Source organism: Oncorhynchus clarkii, chromosome 17 (genome assembly GCF_045791955.1).
Source record: "Oncorhynchus clarkii lewisi isolate Uvic-CL-2024 chromosome 17, UVic_Ocla_1.0, whole genome shotgun sequence".
Lineage (NCBI taxonomy): Eukaryota > Metazoa > Chordata > Actinopteri > Salmoniformes > Salmonidae > Oncorhynchus > Oncorhynchus clarkii.
In genome coordinates, this window is record NC_092163.1 from 34,425,824 (window position 1) to 34,444,880 (window position 19,057).

A 19,057-nucleotide genomic window follows, 5' to 3' on the forward strand; every position below is an offset into this window, starting at 1 on the left:
AACTCCGCTCAGATGTCTTTCTAGGCCTGCTAGTGAACAACAGGCACAACCATATAGTGCCATTGAGGAAATCTCAAATTTCTTCTTCACGATTGGCTGATCCCTCCTGATGACATGACTCCAACCGGGTCACCAGGAGGGATGAGCCAATGAAGTTGGAAGTCCGACCCAGTTGAATTCATTAAAATGGTTGAAACTCTAAATGGTGCTGCCCAGAAATTCTAACATTTTGTTTATCATCTGATTCACGTCGAATGGAAAGGAAAGCCTTTCTTTGTCATTGATGTTTGATGAAGAATTTCTCCCAACCCATGTTGTGCGAGCTTATGTACAAAAGTCTTCTATATAAACGTTTGGCCATGTGTCTGCAAACTGAATATCATTGTTGAAGAGTCTGGGGATGCAAGGTGTTGCAATTGTGATGGGAATCACGTTCCAGAGTTCCCCTAGTGCCCTGTTAGGGTGAAGGAGGTCAAAGTAGGAAAGATCAGGACTGTCGAAGGTCTCCTATGCAGAGGCAGTGACAATTGTCGAAGCAGCGAGTAGAGATGATGAAGCTATGGCAGTGGATTTTTTTTAAAATATTTTTTTACCTTTATTTAACTAGGCAAGTGAGTTAAGAACAAATTCTTATTTTCAATGACAGCCTAGGAACAGTGGGTAAACTGCCTGTTCAGGGGATGAACGACAGAATGACGGTTACCTAGTCCAACGCTCTAACCACTAGGCTACCCTGCCGCCCCAACAGTCTACTCATGTCTTCCCAACAGTCTGGATGTCAGCCAGTTGAGAGCTCCTGAAACACTAATCGCGAAGGTTGATTATGTTTTGTGTATTGCACAGGACAAACTAACAGAAGAAACTGGAAATCATTGTGAAAGTGGCTAAAAGGTTCTTGGATCTCCAGGATTTTACAGCTGGAACATTGCATGGAATACTGTCTGAAGATGCTTCACCCTTTCAGGCCCCAGAGGCTGTGTAGGAATCTGAGTACATTGACTTTTGTTTTTTGAGAATAATACGAGTGTTTTATTTTATTCGTTTAAGTATCAGTTTTTACCCCACCCAGTAGGTGGCGCCAATTTGGATGTAGTCCGCAAATACGGCCCTTTGGCCACTAGAGACCTCTATATCATTCTCTATGGGCACAACTCAGATAACGTTTTTGCCAAAATGCCACGTGCGTCAACTCACCAGTGCATTTATAAAAACCTAACCATTACGAAGCTTATATTCGATCGAATAAATCTCACGTAGCAAGTACATCTTTGGTTGAGCAAGTTCGACATTCAATGACCCCCACATACAAAAATCGCTCACTTCGTGGTCTTATTTTGGTGACAGATTTTGGGCGGAGTGAACCCTCTCGCTTTGCCTCTTTCTCTCGGGAAACGAACCGTTCTCAAAATGGTGTAAAGAGGGAAAACCACAACACGCCCATTTTTGAATGAACAAGTCATCTGCAGTCAACAACCTGGCTTCGTCGTAGTGAAAGGACTGCGTGAATAGTGGTTTTCAAATTTGCACTCCCATCCCACTAATTCACGGGGATTATAGCTAACACGCTATTTAGGCAGCGCAGGTAGGTGTGGCTGGCGCAATTTTTACACTGTAAACTAGCTAACGTTGGTTTGCCAGAATTTGCAGGAAAAAATAATACATAGCGAACAAATGCATGTTAGGTAACTAGCTAAAATATAACGATGTTTAGTTACAATGTAGAAATGCAATCAGCTATTAGTTAATGCGTGCTGTTCAATAATATTATTGTTACAGTGCATGCTACTAGATACTGTAGCCAATTTGGTTGGTTGGCTAACGTTACGGTTTGTTTTCTATTTCATCTCGGTGTCTTGTGATAACCGTTGGCTAACTAGTTAGATGTCATCCCACAATCGAACTGCCAATTTGTAAGCGATATAATTAGCTATTTCGTTCCATTATATGAGTAACTAGCTAGATAGCTGGCTATAACGTTAGACACGACTTGCTCTTCTCTGTCGGTAACGTTAATTGGCTAACCAACGAACGTTAGTTGCGTGCGTTGTATCTAGAAAGCTACCGTTACCTAGCTATGTTAGCTTCCTCAACGTAGCTAGTTAGCTGGCTAGCTGTAGACCACTGATATCTGGCTAACTACATCCTTTTTGATTTAGGTTGCTAGGTAGCTATGATATCAGTTCACTAAAGTTAGTTAGTGAAACACATGGCTAGTTAGTCGTCAAGAGACTAGCCATCAGGGCTGCCATCAGTATGAGAATGCCCCGATGGCTAGTCTACTTGGATGAGGATGCCCTGATTAGGGTTGCACATTTTGGGGGATATTCCGTGTGAATTAACGAAAATATATGCACATTAATATTAATACAATTTAAATGTGATGTTTTTAGCATTGGATATATTTACCATATCATATGGAGATAGATATAATTGCAAATTATTAAATCCTTCCAATAGAAAAAATTATAATTTAGTTCCCGAGTTGAACTTTAATTAAATGAGTTGACTCTTCACCTGGGATGTATTTGTCAGCCTGTTGTGTGCTTTGGTGTGTGTGTGTTCCCAAACAAGGAACAGTTGCGCTCTGAGGCAGCTGATGTTGGTGGGATTTGGAGGATGATGGAGGCAACAAGGTGGCTGATGAGATATGTTGGCACGACTGCCATATTGCATCTCCATCCCAAAGCCCTTGCTTGGAAGTGTACTTCTCCAGACAAGAACCTTGCCCTCATCCAGGCCAAGGTGGCGAGACACGGTAGTGATGACACCATAGGCCCTGTTGATCTCTGCACCAGACAGGATGCTCTTGCCAGCATACTTGGGGACCAACATGTACGCTGCGGCGTGTATGGGCTTCAGGCAGAAGTCTTCACGCTTTTTCATGTATTTTAGAACTACAGTTTCCTCTGCATGGAGCAACAGTGAAGTGGGCAATGCAGTACGGATTTCTTCTCTTACATCTTCAAGCAGAGTCTGAACATCACAGAATGGCATTGTCTCCCTCAATTCGTGCAATGGCTACTGCTATAGGTTTCAGGCTGCTTACCACTCTCTCCCCAAATACATCATCCAGGAGGATCCTCTTGATGGGGCTGTCCATATCGGCAGACTGATGTGGCCATTTCTTGGTGAGACTCCTTCCCCCCCAGGAGACTGTCAAACATGATGACAACACCACCCCAACGGGTGTTGCTGGGCCGCTTCTAAGTGGTGCTCTTATTCTGCTCAGTTTGCTTGGTGAGGTAAATTGCTGCTATAACTTGATGACCCTTCACATACCTAACCATTTACTTGGTTCTCTTGTAGAGTCTATCCATTGTTTTCAGTGCCATGATGTCCTTGAGGAGCAGATTCAATGCATGAGCAGCACAGCCAATGGGTGTGATGTGAGGGTAGGACTCCTCCACTTTAGACCAAGCAGCCTTCATGTTCGCAGCATTGTCTGTCACCAGTGCAAATACCATCTGTGGTCCAAGGTAATTGATGACTGCCTTCAGCTCATCTGCAATGTAGAGACAGGTGGTGTCTGTTGTCCCTTGTGTCTGTGCTATTGTAGGACACTGGTTGAGGGGTGGAGATGATGTGGTTAATTATTTCTTGCCCATGAACATTTGACCACCCATCAGATGATTGCAATACAGTCTGCTTTCTCTATGATTTGCTTGACCTTCACTTGAACTCTGTTGAACTCTGCATCCAGCAAATGAGTAGATAAAGCATGTCTGGTTGGAGGGGTGTATATGTGGCAAGAAACTTAAAGAAATCTCTTCCAATACACATTGCCTGTGTGCATCAGCTGTGAACCAGTTGCATACACAGCTCGAGTAAGACATTCATCTGCATTTCTCTGACTACAATCCTCCATTGAGTAAAAAAAAACGTCTGATTCCAGGAGGACCATGAGCTGTTGCTATCGATAAGATGTCTGATTCATAATGTTCACCTCGAATAGAAGTAGAGGGACTTTTGTCAGTTTGCTTGTTGTGAGTGCTGAGGGAACTTTATGTACTTGGCCAGGTGATTCTGCATCTTTTTTGCATTCTTCACATATGATTTGGCACAGTATTTGGAAATGTACACAGCTTTTCCTTCATTAGCTGCAGTGAAATGTCTCCACACATCAGATGGTGCCTGTGGCATTTTCCTGTAAATATTAGGGGGAAAAAATGTAAAAATACCCAAATACAATTCCATGAACAGATGAATAGTTAAGCAGTTAGATTAAACAACTCCTTTTGTAAGATAAATGTTTTAAAATTAAACATGTATGGAAACAGGTGAATTAACATTCCTCAGCAGGCTCAAGCAAGCTAAACCCCACATGGTAGCAAAAACTAACTAGCATAAATTGTTAACAAGATAGAAATGATTTAAACACACTTTGCTGTAGGCTACTATTTACTAGTTAACAAAAAAATAATGTATGTCATATTAAATATATTCACCCCACCTAGTATTGCTATCACAACTTAACAGAAAGCATGTAGTCCTTGGCTCAGTGTACAGTGTAGTAGTGTGGGCTCAATAGCATCTCATTAGTGTGCAAGATCTTGAGAATCAGCTGCACATGTGATGGAAGAATGCACTGTGTGCCCGAGGGTTGCAATTCCATTGAATTGGAGATAGTTTAACCAAAATATGCCATAAGACCTAGAATTGCCTTGTGTATCTCACAAAAAAAAGGTTTACTGTTATAAGCTAACTTTGTATGAATTTGAGCAAAATTCATGGAACATTTCTGAAATTCTGGACATTTACTGGAAAGTTTCCAACCCTAGCCCTGATGGCTAGTCTACTAGGATGAGCATAACCCTGATGGCTAGTCTACTAGGATGAGAATGCCCTGTCTACTAGGATGAGCATAACCCTGATGGCTAGTCTACTAGGATGAGAATGCCCTGTCTACTAGGATGAGAATAACCCTGATGGCTAGTCTACTAGGATGATAATGCATCATGGTTCTCTGGCTGTGCCTCAAGCCTTGTTGAACTGGAAATAGAGGCACCAAAAGTTAATAATTTAACATCATGGTGCTAGTCTTTTAAATGAATTGACACAGCTTGTGGAGAACTACGCTAAGGTGTATATGTTGAGTGTTTTTTGAATGCTGCACCAAACTAATCTGTAATCCAACTAGCTCCAGCTAACTATGGAGCCCTCCGACCAACAGACAGGTCCAGACTCTGGCTCTCAGGAGGTCAACTCTGTGTACCTACAGCAGCTTCGGGAGCTGGACATCCCAGAGGAGGCTGCCAAGCAGGTGGGTTAATTTACTGTATACAGGTTCTCTTGCATTTCCTGAGATATGATCTGCAGTATATTATGTCAATTTTTTCTTGGTTTTGCGTTTACATTTTCTAATGCAATATTTATATGTATCTACTTACTAAGGCATCCATAATGACTGTAAAGAATACCATAGCTATGATTGACATGTCTAATCCATCCAACATTGTCTGCCATTTTCTATGTTTCTCCCTCCCGCAGGCACTCTTGCACACACGAAATGTGTCTGCTGAGGAGGCTGCCATGTACTACTTTAACAAGCTGGAGAATGAGGTACCCACGAGATAGCCTTAGTCCGCACAGGTACACGTTGGTACATTACCTCTCCTGTATTGTGTCTGAGCCCACCCTGACTGTCTCTCTCTCGTCCCCTCAGGAAGAAGGAGACGACGACCTCATGTTCAAGATGGTGTTTGTGGTGAACATGGACCTGGCCATGGGTGTGGGAAAGGTCAGTTTGAAGACAAGGGTTGGAATGTGTTTTGATTTTATTTGCCAGTTTTTAAGAAAACCAATGCATGCATTGTAAACGCGTGACAGGAATATCACAGTCAGACTTATTGCCATTGTGGTCCCTAAATGACATGGTGCAAAAACATTACAAAGATACATTACATAGCTAGATATGATAGATTTTGTCTGGCTAGTGTGCTTGTTGTGGTGTAGTTTGTTCCAACCAGAAGCACAAAGGCCCAGTTTGCCCCGGTTGTTTTTTAAAATGAGAGTCACACCTCACACTCAAAGCTAATACATGAAACTTTTAAAACATTTAAAAAATTCTGCTTACTCTTAAAGTGTGTGTTGTGTAGGTGGCTGCGCAGGTGGGCCATGCGGCCGTAGGGCTTTACCAGGCCCTGCAGGAGAAGAACAGCTGGAGGGAGATGGCCTGGAAGTGGGACCATGGCGGGTAAGGAACTGACTGGACTATTTTTTAAATTAGTGCTTTACTGGAGCAATACCATAATCATATGTGTTACTTGAGACTCCACACTGTCGAACAAATTGGATCTGATCAGGTAAAGAACGCCAGACACTTTTATAACGCCATAATGACATCTGATAATGGCAATACCACTATCTGGCTGTTCTATGTGCCGGTTCAACCTGCTGTCGATGTTTGCCACAGCAGGATATCTGTGTGTTTGTGGTGTGCAGGGCGAAGAAGGTGGTGTTGCAGGGGACCAACATGGCTCACCTTTTGGAGCTGCAGGCCCTGGCAATGAGCCTTAGCCTTCCCACGTATCTGGTCCAGGACGCCGGACGCACCCAGGTGAGACGTGCGGCTACACAGCAACGGTTTCAGGACCTAGTTACAGACCCAATGCGCCACTATTACGGCTCTATGGTAGCACTGCTGCACCTGCTTACAGGCCCACAACCCCACCATGACGGTTTTGTGGTTATAGTAGCTCCTGCTTACAGACACATGCACCAGCATTGGGGCTCCACAGCAGCACCTGCTGTGTTACGTGGAAGCCATTATGTTTCCACGTAACACTATAGTGTCTGCTTTCAGGGGTACGCACAGTCATTATGATAAGTATTGAGTTTGAACGTAGTATACCCATCTGGTTTGAGGAGTTGGCGAGATAACTTTGGTCAACTCTGAGTTCAACTTGGGACAACCGGTACCACAAAAGAGGCTCACCGTATAGCCAGGTAAATGTATATGGCAACAAATGCTTCAGAACTAACCTGCTCCGGGGCATGCTAACTAGGGGATAACTCCATTTATGAAGTGTCTGAGACATGAGTTGAGGACCAATGAAATCCGATTCGTTCCCTCTTGTGAACATTGTGTCATCAAAGATGACCGATTAAATATTTAATTAATCAAGTTGTTTGTGTGTAAAAAAAACTAAAATACCTATCACATTACATATTTAGTAATGACAGCGTGCATTTGAAATGTACTGCGTTGAAATGTACTGTGTAAAACTAATGTATGACATTATACAATTGTTTTATCCTTAGGAGTGGGGGACAAGGCGCTGTGTGCATTAGAGGTCGACCGATTATGATTTTTCAACGCCGATACCGATTATTGGAGGACCAAAATATATATATATATATATTAATGTTTGTAATAACGACAATTACAACACTACTGAATGAACACTTATTTTAACTTAATATAATACATAAATAAAATCAATTTAGCCTCAAGTAAATAATGAAACATGTTCAATTTGGTTTAAATAATGCAAAAACAAAGTGTTGGAGAAGAAAGTAAAAGTGCAATATGTGCTATGTAAGAAAGCTAACGTTTCAGTTCCTTGCTCAGAACATGAGAACATATGAAAGCTGGCGGTTCCTTTTAACATGAGTCTTCAATATTCCCAGGTAAGACGTTTTGGTTGTAGTTATTATAGGAATTATAGGACTATTTCCCTCTATACCATTTGTATTTCATTAACCATTGACTATTAGATGTTCTTATAGGCACTTTAGTATTGCCAGTGTAACAGTATAGCTTCCGTCCTTCACTTCGCTCCTCCCTGGGCTCGAACCAGCAACACAACGACAACAGCCACCATCGAAGCAGCGTTACCCATGCAGAGCAAGGGGAACAACTACTAGAAGGCTCAGAGCGAGTGACGTTTGAAATGCTATTAGCGCGCACTAACTAGCTAGCCATTTCACTTCGGTTACACCAGCCTCATCTCGGGAGTTGATAGGCTTGAAGTCGTAAACAGCGCAATGCTTGAAGCACAACGAAGAGCTGCTGGCAAAACGCATGAAAGTGCTGTTTGAATGAATGTTTACGCTCCTGCTTCTGCCTACCACTGCTCAGTCAGATACTTAGAGACTTGTATGCTCAGTCAGATTATATGCAACGCAGGACACGCTAGATAATATCTAGCAATATCATCAACCATGTGTAGTTAACTAGTGATTATGAATGATTGTTTTTTATAAGATAAGTTTAATGCTAGCTAGCAACTTAACTTGGCTTACTGCATTCGCATAACAGGCATTCTCCTTGTGGAGTGCAACGAGAGGGAGGCAGGTCGTTATTGCGTTGGACTAGTTAACTGTAAGGTTGCAAGATTGTACTCCCGAGCTGACAAGGTACAAATCTGTCAATCTGCCCCTGAACGAGGCAGTTAACCCACCGTTCCTAGGCCGTCATTGAAAATAAGAATGTGTTCTTAACTGACTTGCCTAGTTAAATAAAGGTATAATAAATAAATAATAATAATTGGCAAATCAGAGCCCAAAAATACCGATTTCCGATTGTTATGAAAACTTGAAATCGGCCCTAATTAATTGGCCATTCCGATTAACCGGTCGACCTCTAGTGTGCATTGATAAGCACACAAGACTGCCTTAACGATACCTAATGAAAGAAAGCACTTATAATGGCCTATTTCACATCATAGCCTGCTAAATGTGCAATAACTTTTTTGTAACCAACATTTTTAATTTACCTTTTGGTATTATAAAATGGGATTAGACGGGGGTACATAAATAAGAGTGCCTACAGAAAGTATTCATACCCCTTGACGTATTCCACATTTTGTTATAGCCTGAATTCAAAAATATTTATTTTCTCACCCATCTACTCACAATTCCCCACAATGACAAATTGAAAACATGTTTTTAGAAATGTTTGCAAATTTATTGAAAATGAAATGCAGGAATATCTCATTTACACCCATGAGTCAATACATTTTAGAATCAACTTTGGCAGCGATTATAGCTCTTGAGTCTTTCCCAGAAAGTCTCTAAAAACTTTTAACACCTGGATTGTACACTATTTGCATTATTTGAAAAGTTCTTCAAGCTCTCAAGTTGGTCGTTGATCATTGCTAGACAGCCATTGTCATGTCTTGCCATAGATTTTTACTCAAAACTAACTAGGCCACATTGAACATTCAATGTTGTCTTGGTAAGCAACTCCAGTGTATATTTGGCCTTGTGTTTTAGGTTATTGTCCTGCTGAAAGATGAATTTGTCTCCCAGTGGCTGTTGGAAAGCAGACAACCAGGTTTTCCTCTAGGATTTTGCCTGTGCTTAGCTCGATTCAGTTTCTTTTTATCCCCCCCAAAAAACCTCTCCGATGAGCATACTCATAACATGATTCAGCCACCACCATGCTTGAAAATATGAAGTGGTACTCCGGACATAAAGTTCATTTCTTGCCCATGTTTTTTGCAATTTTAATTTAATACCTTATTGCAAACAGGATGCATGTTTTGGAGAAGACAAAAAAATTATATTCAGCGTTCCCTCTTCACTTTTGTCATTTAGATTAGTATTGTGGAGTAACTACAATGTTATTGATCTATTCTCAGTTTTCTTCTATCACAGCCATTAAAGTGCCTTCCTCTCCAGCAACTTGAGTTAGGAAGAGGACGCCTGTATATTTGTAGTGACACACCATCCAAAGTGTAATTTAATAACTTCAAAGGGATATTCAATGTCTGCTTTTTAAAATTTTGATCCATCTACCCATAGGTGCCGTTTGCGAGGCATTGGAAAACCTCCCTGGTCTTCATGGTTGAATCTGTTTGAAATTCACTGCTTGACTGAGGGACCTTACATATAATTGTATGTCTGGGGTACAGAGATGAGGTAGTCATTCAAATTGTTAAACACTATCGCACACAGTGAGTCCATGCAATTTATGTGACTTGTTAAGCAAATTTCTACTCCTGAACTTTATTTAGGCTTGCCATAACAAAGGGGTTGAATACTTACTGACTAGTTTCAGCTTTTCATTTGTAAAAATGTCTAAACATAATTCCACTTTGTCATCAAATTTTATTGGTCACATACATGTGTTTAGCAGATGTTATTGTGGCTGTAGCGAAATGCTTGTGTTTCTAGCTCCGGCAATGTAGTGATATCTAACAAGTAATGGCTAACAATTTCACAACATACACCGAATACACACACATCTAAGTAAAGGAATGGAATTTAGAATATTTAAATATATGAACGAGCAATGTCAGAGCGGCATAGACTAAGATACAGAAGAATAGAATACAGTATATACATATGAGATGAGTAATGCTAAATATGTAAACATTATTAAAGTGGCCTGTGATTTCAAGTCTATGTATAATAGGGCAGCAGCCTCTGTGCTAGTGATGCCAATTGAACAGTCTGATGGCCTCGAGATAGACGCTGTTTTTCAGTCTCTCGGTCCCAGCTTTGATGCACCTGTACTGACCTCGCCTTCTGGATGATAGAGGGGTGAACAGGCAGTGGCTCGGGTGGTTTGTTATCCTTGATCTTTTTGGCCTTCCTGTGACATTGGGTGCTGTAGGTGTCCTGGAGGGCAGGTAGTTTGCCTCCGATGATGCGTTGGGCAGACCCACCACCCTCTGGAGAGCCCTGCGGTTGCTGTCGGTGCAGTTGCCGTTCCAGGTGGTGATACAGCCTGATAGGAATGCTCTCAATTGTGCATCTGTAAATGTTTGTGGGTTTTAGGTGCCACGTCAAATTTCTTCAGCCTCCTGAGGTTGAAGAGACACTGTTGTGCCATCTTCACCACACTGTCTGTGTGGGTGGACCATTTCAGTTTGTCAGTGACGTGTACGCCGGGGAACTTGAAGCTTTCCACCTTCTCCACTGCGGTCCCATCGATGTGGATAGGGGGGTGTTCCCTTTGCTGCTTCCTGAAGTCCACAATCATTTGTTTTGTTGATGTTGAAGGAGGTTATTTTCCTGGCATCACACTCTGAGCCCTCACCTCCTTCATGTAGGCTGTCTCATTGTTTGTGATCAAGCCTACCACTGTAGTGTCATCTGCAAACTTGATGATTGAGTTGGAGGCGTGCTTGGCTACGCAGTCATTGGTGAACAGGGAGTACAGGACACACCCTTCTGGGGGCCCCAGTGTTGAGGATCAGCAAAGTGGAGGTGGTGTTTTCTACCTTCACCACATGGGGGTGGCCAGTCAGGAAGTCCAGGACCCAGTTAGACACAGGGCAGAGTTCAGATCCAGGGCCTCGAACTTCATGATGAGCTTGGAGGGTACTACGGTGTTAAATGCTGAGCTGTAGTCAGTGAACAGCATTCTTACATAGGTATTCCTCTTGTCAAGATGGGATAGGGAAGTGCAATGGCGATTGGATCGTCTGTGGTTCTATTGGGGCGGTAAGGAAATTGAAATGTCTAGAGTGACAGGTAAGGTAGAGGTGATATGATCCTTGACTAGTCTCTCAAAGCACTTCATGATGACAGAAGTGAGTGCTATGGGGCGATAGTCATTTAGTTCAGTTACCTTTGCTTTCTTGGGTAAAGGGACAATGGTGGCCATCTTGAAGCATGTGGGGACAGCAGACTGGGATAGGGAGAGATTGAATATGTCCGTAAACACACAAGCCAGCTGGTCTGCGCATGCTCTGAGGACGTGGCTAGGGATGGCGTCTGGGCCAGCAGCCGTGCGAGGGTTAACAAGCTTAAATGTCTTACTCACGTCGGCCATGGCAAAGGAGAGCCAACAGTCGTTGGTAGTGAGTCGCGTCAGTGGCACTGTTCTCCTCAAAGCGGGCAAAGGTTTTTAGCTTGTCCGGAAGCAAGAATTTGGTGTCTGCGACTTGGCTGGTTTCCCTTTTGTAGTCTGATATTGTCTGTTGACCTTGCCACATCTCGTGTCTGAGTCGTTGAATTGCGACGCCGCTTCGTCTATACTGACGTTTTGCATATTTGATTGCCTTGCGGTGGGAAAACTACACTGTTTGTGTTCTGCCATATTCCCAGTCACCTTGCCATGGTTAAATGCTGTCCCCAGTCCACCTGACCGTGCTGCTGCTCCAGTTTCAACTGTTCTGCCTGCGGCTATGGAATCCTGACCTGTTCACCGAACATGCTACCTGTCCCAGACTTATTATTTGACCATGCTGGTCATTTATGAACATTTGAACATCTTGGCCATGTTCTGTTATAATCTCCACCCGGCACAGCCAGAAGAGGACTGGCCACCCCTCATAGCCTGGTTTCTCTCTAGGTTTCTTCCTAGGTTTTGGCCTTTCTAGTTTTTCCTAGCCAATGTGCTTCAACACCTGCATTGCTTGCTGTTTGGGGTTTTAGGCTGGGTTTCTGTACAGCACTTTGAGGTATCAGCTGATGCATGAAGGGCTATATAAATACATTTGATTTGGTTTGCGCTTTCAGTTTTGCTTAAATGCTGCCATCTATCCATGGTTTCTGGTTTGGGTAGGTTTTAATAGTCGGTGGGTACAACATCTCCTATACACTTCCTGATAAACTCAGTCACCGTATTGGAATATTTGTCAATATTATTCTCGGAAGCTACCCGGAACAGTCCGCGTGATCAAAACAATCTTGAAGCGTGGTTTCTGATTGGTCAGACCAGCATTAAATAGTCCTTAGCACGGGTACTTCCTGCTTGAGTTTCTGCCTATAGGAAGGGAGGAGCAAAATGGAGTCGTGGTCAGATTTGCCGAAAGGAGGGAGAGGGAGGGCCCTGTAGGGCATCCCGGAAGTTGGAGTGGCAGTGGTCGAGTGTTTTAGCAGTGCAAGTACTACAGTCTGTGTGTTAGAACTTCGGTAGCTTTTTTCTCAAATTGGCTTTAAAATCCCCAGCTACAATAAATGCAGCCTCAGGAAATGTGGTTTCCAGTTTGCATAAAGTCCAGTGAAGTTCTTTGAGGGCCGTCGTGGTATAGGCTTGAGTGGGGGGTATATACTGCTGTGACTTATTTTATTTTTTATTTAAGCTTTATTTAACTAGGCAAGTCGGTTAAGAACAAATTCTTATTTACAACGATGACCTACCCCGGCCAAACCCTAACGCTGGGCCAATTGTGCGCCGCCTTATGGGACTCCCAATCACGGCCGGTTGTGATACAGCCTGGAATCGAACCAGGGTATGTAGTGACGTCTCTAGCACTTAGATGCAGTGCCTTAGACCGCTGCGCCACTCAGAAGCCCAAAACACCGCTATAACAGAAGAGAATTCTCTTGGAAGATAATAGCATTTGATTGTAAGTTATTCTAGGTCGGGTAAACAAAAGGACTTGAGTTCCTGTATGTTATCACACCATGAGTTGTTAATCATGAAACATGCACCCCCGCCCTCCTTCCCGGAGAGAGATTTATTCCTGTCTATGCAATGAACTGAGAACCCAACTGGCTGGACCGACTCAGACAGTATATCCCGAGAGAGCCATGTTTCTGTGATGTCTCTCTGGAAAGAAACCCTCGCCCTGAACTCGTTAACTTTATTATCCAGAGACTGAACAATAGCGAGTAATATGCTCGAGAAGCAGTGGGTGTTGTGCACGCCTCGTACGTCGGACTAGAAGACCACTGCGGGTACCTCCGCCGGCTGTGTTTTTGGGTCGGCCTCTGGAATCAGTTCATTTGCCCTGGGGGGTGTGAACAAAGGATCCGCTTTGGGAAAATCGTAATTCCTGGTCATAGTGCTGGTGAGTTACCGCCGCTCTGATATCCAATAGTTCTTCCCGACTGTATGTAATAACACATTTTCTGGGCTAATGGTAGAAATAATACATTTTAAAAATCTGCAAAGTTTCCTAAGAGCTAGAAGCACGGCAGCCCCCTCTGTCGGCGCCATTTTATGAGATGGGGTATTGTGTGTAGTCCAGTCAATTTTAAATTCAGGCTGTAACAGAACAATGTGGAAAAAGTCAAGGGGTGTGAATTTAAGGCACTGCAAAAGACAATACAGCAAATTTGGGGCTCACAAGTTCTGTACAGGACAAGGGGGGGGGGGGGGGGGGGTGGAAATGCAATTCAACATAAAAAACAATCTGCATCAATTAATATTAAGGGGTTCTCTCTTGAGATTTAAATGAATGCCTAGTCTTCCCTGCCTTCCCACATACTTTTGTTGTTACAACCTATTCTTAGTACCTCCTACCCACAAGGATGCTAGTCTAAATTCTATGACCTGCTCTTTTGCCAGGTGGAAGCTGGCTCGCGCACCATCCTGGCCATCGTTGGGGAAGAGGATATGGTGAACAACGTCACTGGAAGTCTGAAGCTGCTCTGAGGGACTTAACCGGCTGTGGAGGTGCAGGGCCATGTACAGGGCCATGTGCTGCCACTGGGGCAACCAGCAGAGGGCAGCATCCCCTAACAGCAAAAGGGTCTCAACATGCAAGCGCATAACAACAACGTAATGAAACAAAAAACAGGAAAAAAGAAACAACCAGACATGACCCAACCACCAAGTCGAACACACTCAGCCATTTTTCTTCTTGTTTCCTGTCTGATCCACTGACTGGAGAAGAGATGTACACAGCTGCTTAGATTGAGAGGAAGGGACTGGTTCCCCGAACTGACCATGTTGAAGGCAGTTTGAACAACTTTTAGTGTCTACTTGTATCTTTTTTTGATTATGGAGTTTTGCTAGTTAAGGGAAAGTCCATTACTATATGAGAGCATCATATCCAATTTTTATAAAGGTGTAAGTCCATGACAATCTTAATTCCATCTCCCAATTTAAGATATGATTTTAGCGTTTGAAAAAAAATCAAGGATAGAACCTTGTCTTTTGGTGATTTGTTAAATACTGTTGTAATAAATTCAAGGAGCGAAATATGTAATTGTAATATCCTTTTAGATCCTTTAGGATACTGCTGGGGAAGAGTGCTTTACTGATACCTTTACTATTTATTTGATGTATAAAATGAAGGTGTATATGTATACATTCTCTCCCCAAGACCATGTCCCTTAGAATCTATAACACTACATACTGATGTCAAATGTCCATCCATTGCATTTATGTGCATCTGCTTAGGCCATATATAATGTGTGCCCATTGAGATAAAGGGCTCATCTTTATCTGTGCCATTATAGCATTTTGACAGCATGGGCAGTGCCATTGAGGCTAGAACCCATAGGAATCCCCACCCAGTTGACTACTTGGACTACTTCCAAATGGTGGAAACATGGAAGCCCTCAATGGTACTGCCCATGCTACAGGCTTTTGGCCGCTAGAAGTCTATCAGTCGCTATGGGTGTGCCATCCTCCACATTTCGCACAATCACTGTTGGACTTTGTTACATAATTTCTGTGGTGTATTTTACATTTATTTTATTTTTCTGTTCTTGCAAAAAAAAAGGGGGGGGTAAGGTCGACTTGAGGCTCAATGAGTTATAATTCCTTGACTGGGGACTTGGTAGAAATAACACTGTATTTGGTTAATAGGATTTGCACAGTGCCTAAGCGCATGTACTTTAGCTGACTATTATGGATAATAGTTTACACAAGTGAAATATTTGTGTAACTGCTTTGAGGGTAAATGTGTTAGCACACTGTAGCTAGCTAGCTAAATGGTTGCGCAATTAGTTTTTTACCAAACCGGTACATACAGTTTAAGATGGCGTAGCAAATACAGGTTAACATTTGTTAAGGACTGCTTAAAGAATGATTGATTCTTGCACTCAGTCTTCAACATTTGACTAACCGATACCTAGGATATATTGTATGTTTCTGTTAAAACAGCTCTTTGTTCATTACTATAAAATAAATTATATTTTGTGGGCATGAGATTCCATTTGGGACCATAAATGGCTCTGAAGTCTTAGTAAATATGGAAAAGGCATATATATATGACATGACTTGCATCTAACAGTCACTCAAATGAAATGTTTTTATATTATTTGTATTCGAGACCATGCAAAACCCCATAGCTGCATCCATGTTAATGTGTTAGGGCTTTGATACCTTCCTGTGTTACAAGCATTTGTTCATATTAAAACCTAGGAGACAATTAGAAATGACGTGATCCGTATAACACTTATGTTTTATGTGAACATTTCTACCCCAACACAATATCATATGGCACACAATTCCTTTGCTGTTTCGTTTATTGTATTAAAACTATTAATGTTGGAAGTTGTGCCCTGCCACGTTTGTAGCCTGTTCATCGTATTAACAATAGAAATATTGGCGAAGGCACTCTATCTGGAACGGTTGCTGGGAGATGGTCCTTCAGAGGAGTTCTATAATCACGCGAGGGCTACAGAACAAAGGTAATCCTGTCTGTACACTTACCCAACTTCCCAAGAACATTTTACCAAACACAACCTGGGTGCGTCTTTCGGTTCGTTAGATGGGTGTGAGAACCTGGAAACCAGTGTGGAATTATTTGTTATTTATGTGTTATTCTTCTGTTATATTAGGGTCAGAATGCATTCTCACTAGTTATTTGGCAATAGAGGTTTACGGGAGCCCATCATGTCTAGCTTGTTTTATGTATTGAGCTACCCTCGATGAGAAAAGGTAGTAAATGTACCAATCGTTTATCAGCAGAGCTGGGAAGCCAAATAAATTAACAAAGCCTATGCCAATTACGTCAAGGATGTAGGAATGGTCTGCCCTTCCCCCAAATCAATCCAAGTGAGGAATAAAACCAAGATCTATACGATCTATAATTATATATATTTTGGAACTTTAATATCTGTTCACTAAAATGTACACAGTTGAACTAAACTGTAAATCGCTCTGTATAAGACCGTCTGCTAAATTAGTAAAATGTTATAGAAAATGCATTTAAGAAAAAAACTAAACCGAAAGAACCCTTGATTTATTCAGATCACGTAATCTTCGTTTTCATCGTGCAGAAATAGACAGTGTATGGAAAGTCTCAAATTGATCATTTATATTCACAAAAATGTACACAGTTTAACATCTTTATTGTGAGTTTGTGGTTACATTTGTCACCTACTGTCAACATGCATTGCGTTCGGAACAATTGATGAGTAAAAGTAACAATTTCTACATTTTGAGAAGCGTGAAAAAAACAGCGTTATATCGTCTAGCCGTATTTCCACTTCCCACCGTTGCAAAACAAATGACAGTAGCGTGATCATTTTAGCCAATCCCAATTATTCTCCCAGGTCTCATGACGTCAGAACAAATTAAGAAGCCAATCGCATGAACGCTTAATTACATCCAGTCATCCTCAGACGCAGTTATGATTTATTGTTTACCAATGAAGGATAATGGAAGCGGAATCTAACATTTCATCCATTCTTTGAATGTGCGTTAGAACAGTCGAACATGAACAGTAGAATATAGCCTAAAATCAAATATATGTTTTACTGCTATGGAATGTGTTTTTTTATAAGAAAATACGATCTGCTCGCAAACATGGTATTTTCGTGCAGTTAATGAGCCATTCGAATAGATAGTATTTTCGTGAAGCGTATCAATGGTTATCCCCAGTCAAGTGTGGAGCGACGACTGAATTCGGGCTGGGCAGTAGGTGGGACCAGAGTTAATACATACAACCCTGGTCAATTTCCCTGCCCAATCCCATGCCAGATCATACAAACTCGCCCGACACCTCATATTCTGTCGTATTTCGTTTTATGGGGCCCGGTAGACCCCGTTTAGCTAAAAATTGGCTACTCTAATTATTAGCTCTATCTGTATGTAACGAGGTTGTTTTCTCTTTGCGTTGAGCAAACACATAAAAACATTCAAGCAATATAATCCTTCTATAAAATAATGAGAGAAAAAAATCCACGACTTTTTCATTTAATTACTTGAGCATTTTCTTCGTACTGTAGACACGGGTCCGCTTTTTGTATCAAATTCTCTGCCAAATCCATCCATTTCTACGGTCACTTGCTCTCACTTCTGTGTGCCACCACTACACATAGCAGAATCCGAATGTGCTTCCACACCCCTCCTAGAAGAACATCACGCCCTCTGCGTAGAGAAAATCCAAATTCGTCGCCCAATCGCTTGCTCATACAGACTAATAAATATATAGGAGGCAGGACATCGGCGCAAAACCCGCCCTATTAATCAGCCCCTGCATCATCGCTTGGGAAACCCGGTGGCATGGTTGTGTGTCACTTTCGCTGGGACCCGCGGTCGATGCCGGTGGAGGGGGATGGGTGCCACTGCGAATGTTAGAACCCGAGACAGAATCAGAGCCCTGTACAACATAGAGCAGCATATACCCCTTTATAAATATCAATTGTAAATCATATAAAACGCCATAATAAATAGATCCAAGCACCGGGGATTCAACATAGACACGCGATGGAAATACGGTGCCCAAGCAGGACAGGGAATTAAACTTTTAACCTTTGCGTGGGAGACATAGAGAAGTTTGTTTCCTACCCCGGGAGAGGGAGCTATCTTGGGGGGCAAAGGATACAGGAGACGCCGAGGCCGAGGTTGAGGCCTACTGGTCTAGTTCGATTTGATGTTGGAATACTCGAAGATCTGCAGACAACACAGGAGGATATTTTATTTGTGCTGGGTTGGAATGTCTCACTAGGTGAGTGGTTGTCATGTTAAATGTGTATTTTTTGGGGGATGATCAACTTTTCAATGTTTTAGTTTAAACACATTGAATTGCTTTTTGTCTTTCAGTATCATAACGCCATCAATAGAAATTCTGTATCAGTAACCCTGTTCTCTAGCTAATGCAACTGTCACTTTGTCGTCCTTCATGGGGTAGTTTAAGTCTTTTCATAGTTTAGATTCCTTTTGCTAATATTCCTGTTGTTGTCTAACGTCGCAAAGCAGTTGATGTATGCAATGATTATCCTTGGTTTTGGCCAGGTCCTCGTGCAATTCATGTAATTTAGCTAGCCGCATTCATTGGAATTCTTTGGTAGTTAGCTAGGCTTACTGACGTTACCTAATATCAACACTATGTATTCTTGTTTTATGATAACCTGAAACATGGTATTCTTTTGCATTTGTTAATTTAATTGAACTAACGTTAGCTCAGCAATGAGTGCATTTTATTTAGTTACACCATTTCCATAACTGTTACAAAGGTTTCAACTTCTAATGGTT

General features: G+C 42.1%; 2 protein-coding genes across 9 annotated transcripts in view; both read left to right on the top strand.

Annotated features, from left to right (window-relative positions):
• The first annotated feature begins 1,154 nt into the window (after nt 1-1,154).
• On the top strand, nt 1,155-16,011 carry LOC139370730 (probable peptidyl-tRNA hydrolase 2). Of its 4 annotated transcripts, none has more exons than XM_071110392.1 (8): nt 1,168-1,582; nt 3,307-3,476; nt 5,138-5,260; nt 5,488-5,559; nt 5,663-5,737; nt 6,096-6,193; nt 6,442-6,556; nt 14,192-16,011. In XM_071110392.1, the coding sequence occupies exons 2-8, from the start codon at nt 3,360-3,362 to the stop codon at nt 14,276-14,278; spliced, it is 687 nt and encodes a 228-aa protein (XP_070966493.1). In that variant the 5' UTR covers nt 1,168-1,582; nt 3,307-3,359; the 3' UTR covers nt 14,279-16,011. The 4 variants fall into 4 exon arrangements, with proteins under 4 accessions (XP_070966494.1, XP_070966493.1, XP_070966491.1 ...); XM_071110390.1 differs by lacking the exon at nt 1,168-1,582 and adding an exon at nt 1,687-3,128; XM_071110393.1 differs by lacking the exon at nt 3,307-3,476 and having other exon boundaries at nt 1,155-1,582.
• A 2,100-nt stretch (nt 16,012-18,111) lies between these two features.
• LOC139370728 (SET domain containing 5) overlaps nt 18,112-19,057 on the top strand; it is a 49,626-nt gene continuing 48,680 nt past the window's right edge. For all 5 annotated transcript variants that reach the window (XM_071110384.1, XM_071110386.1, XM_071110385.1 and 2 more), the window contains exon 1: nt 18,112-18,530. The gene's annotated coding sequence lies outside the window, so the exon portion shown is untranslated. The remainder of the gene's footprint in view (nt 18,531-19,057) is intronic.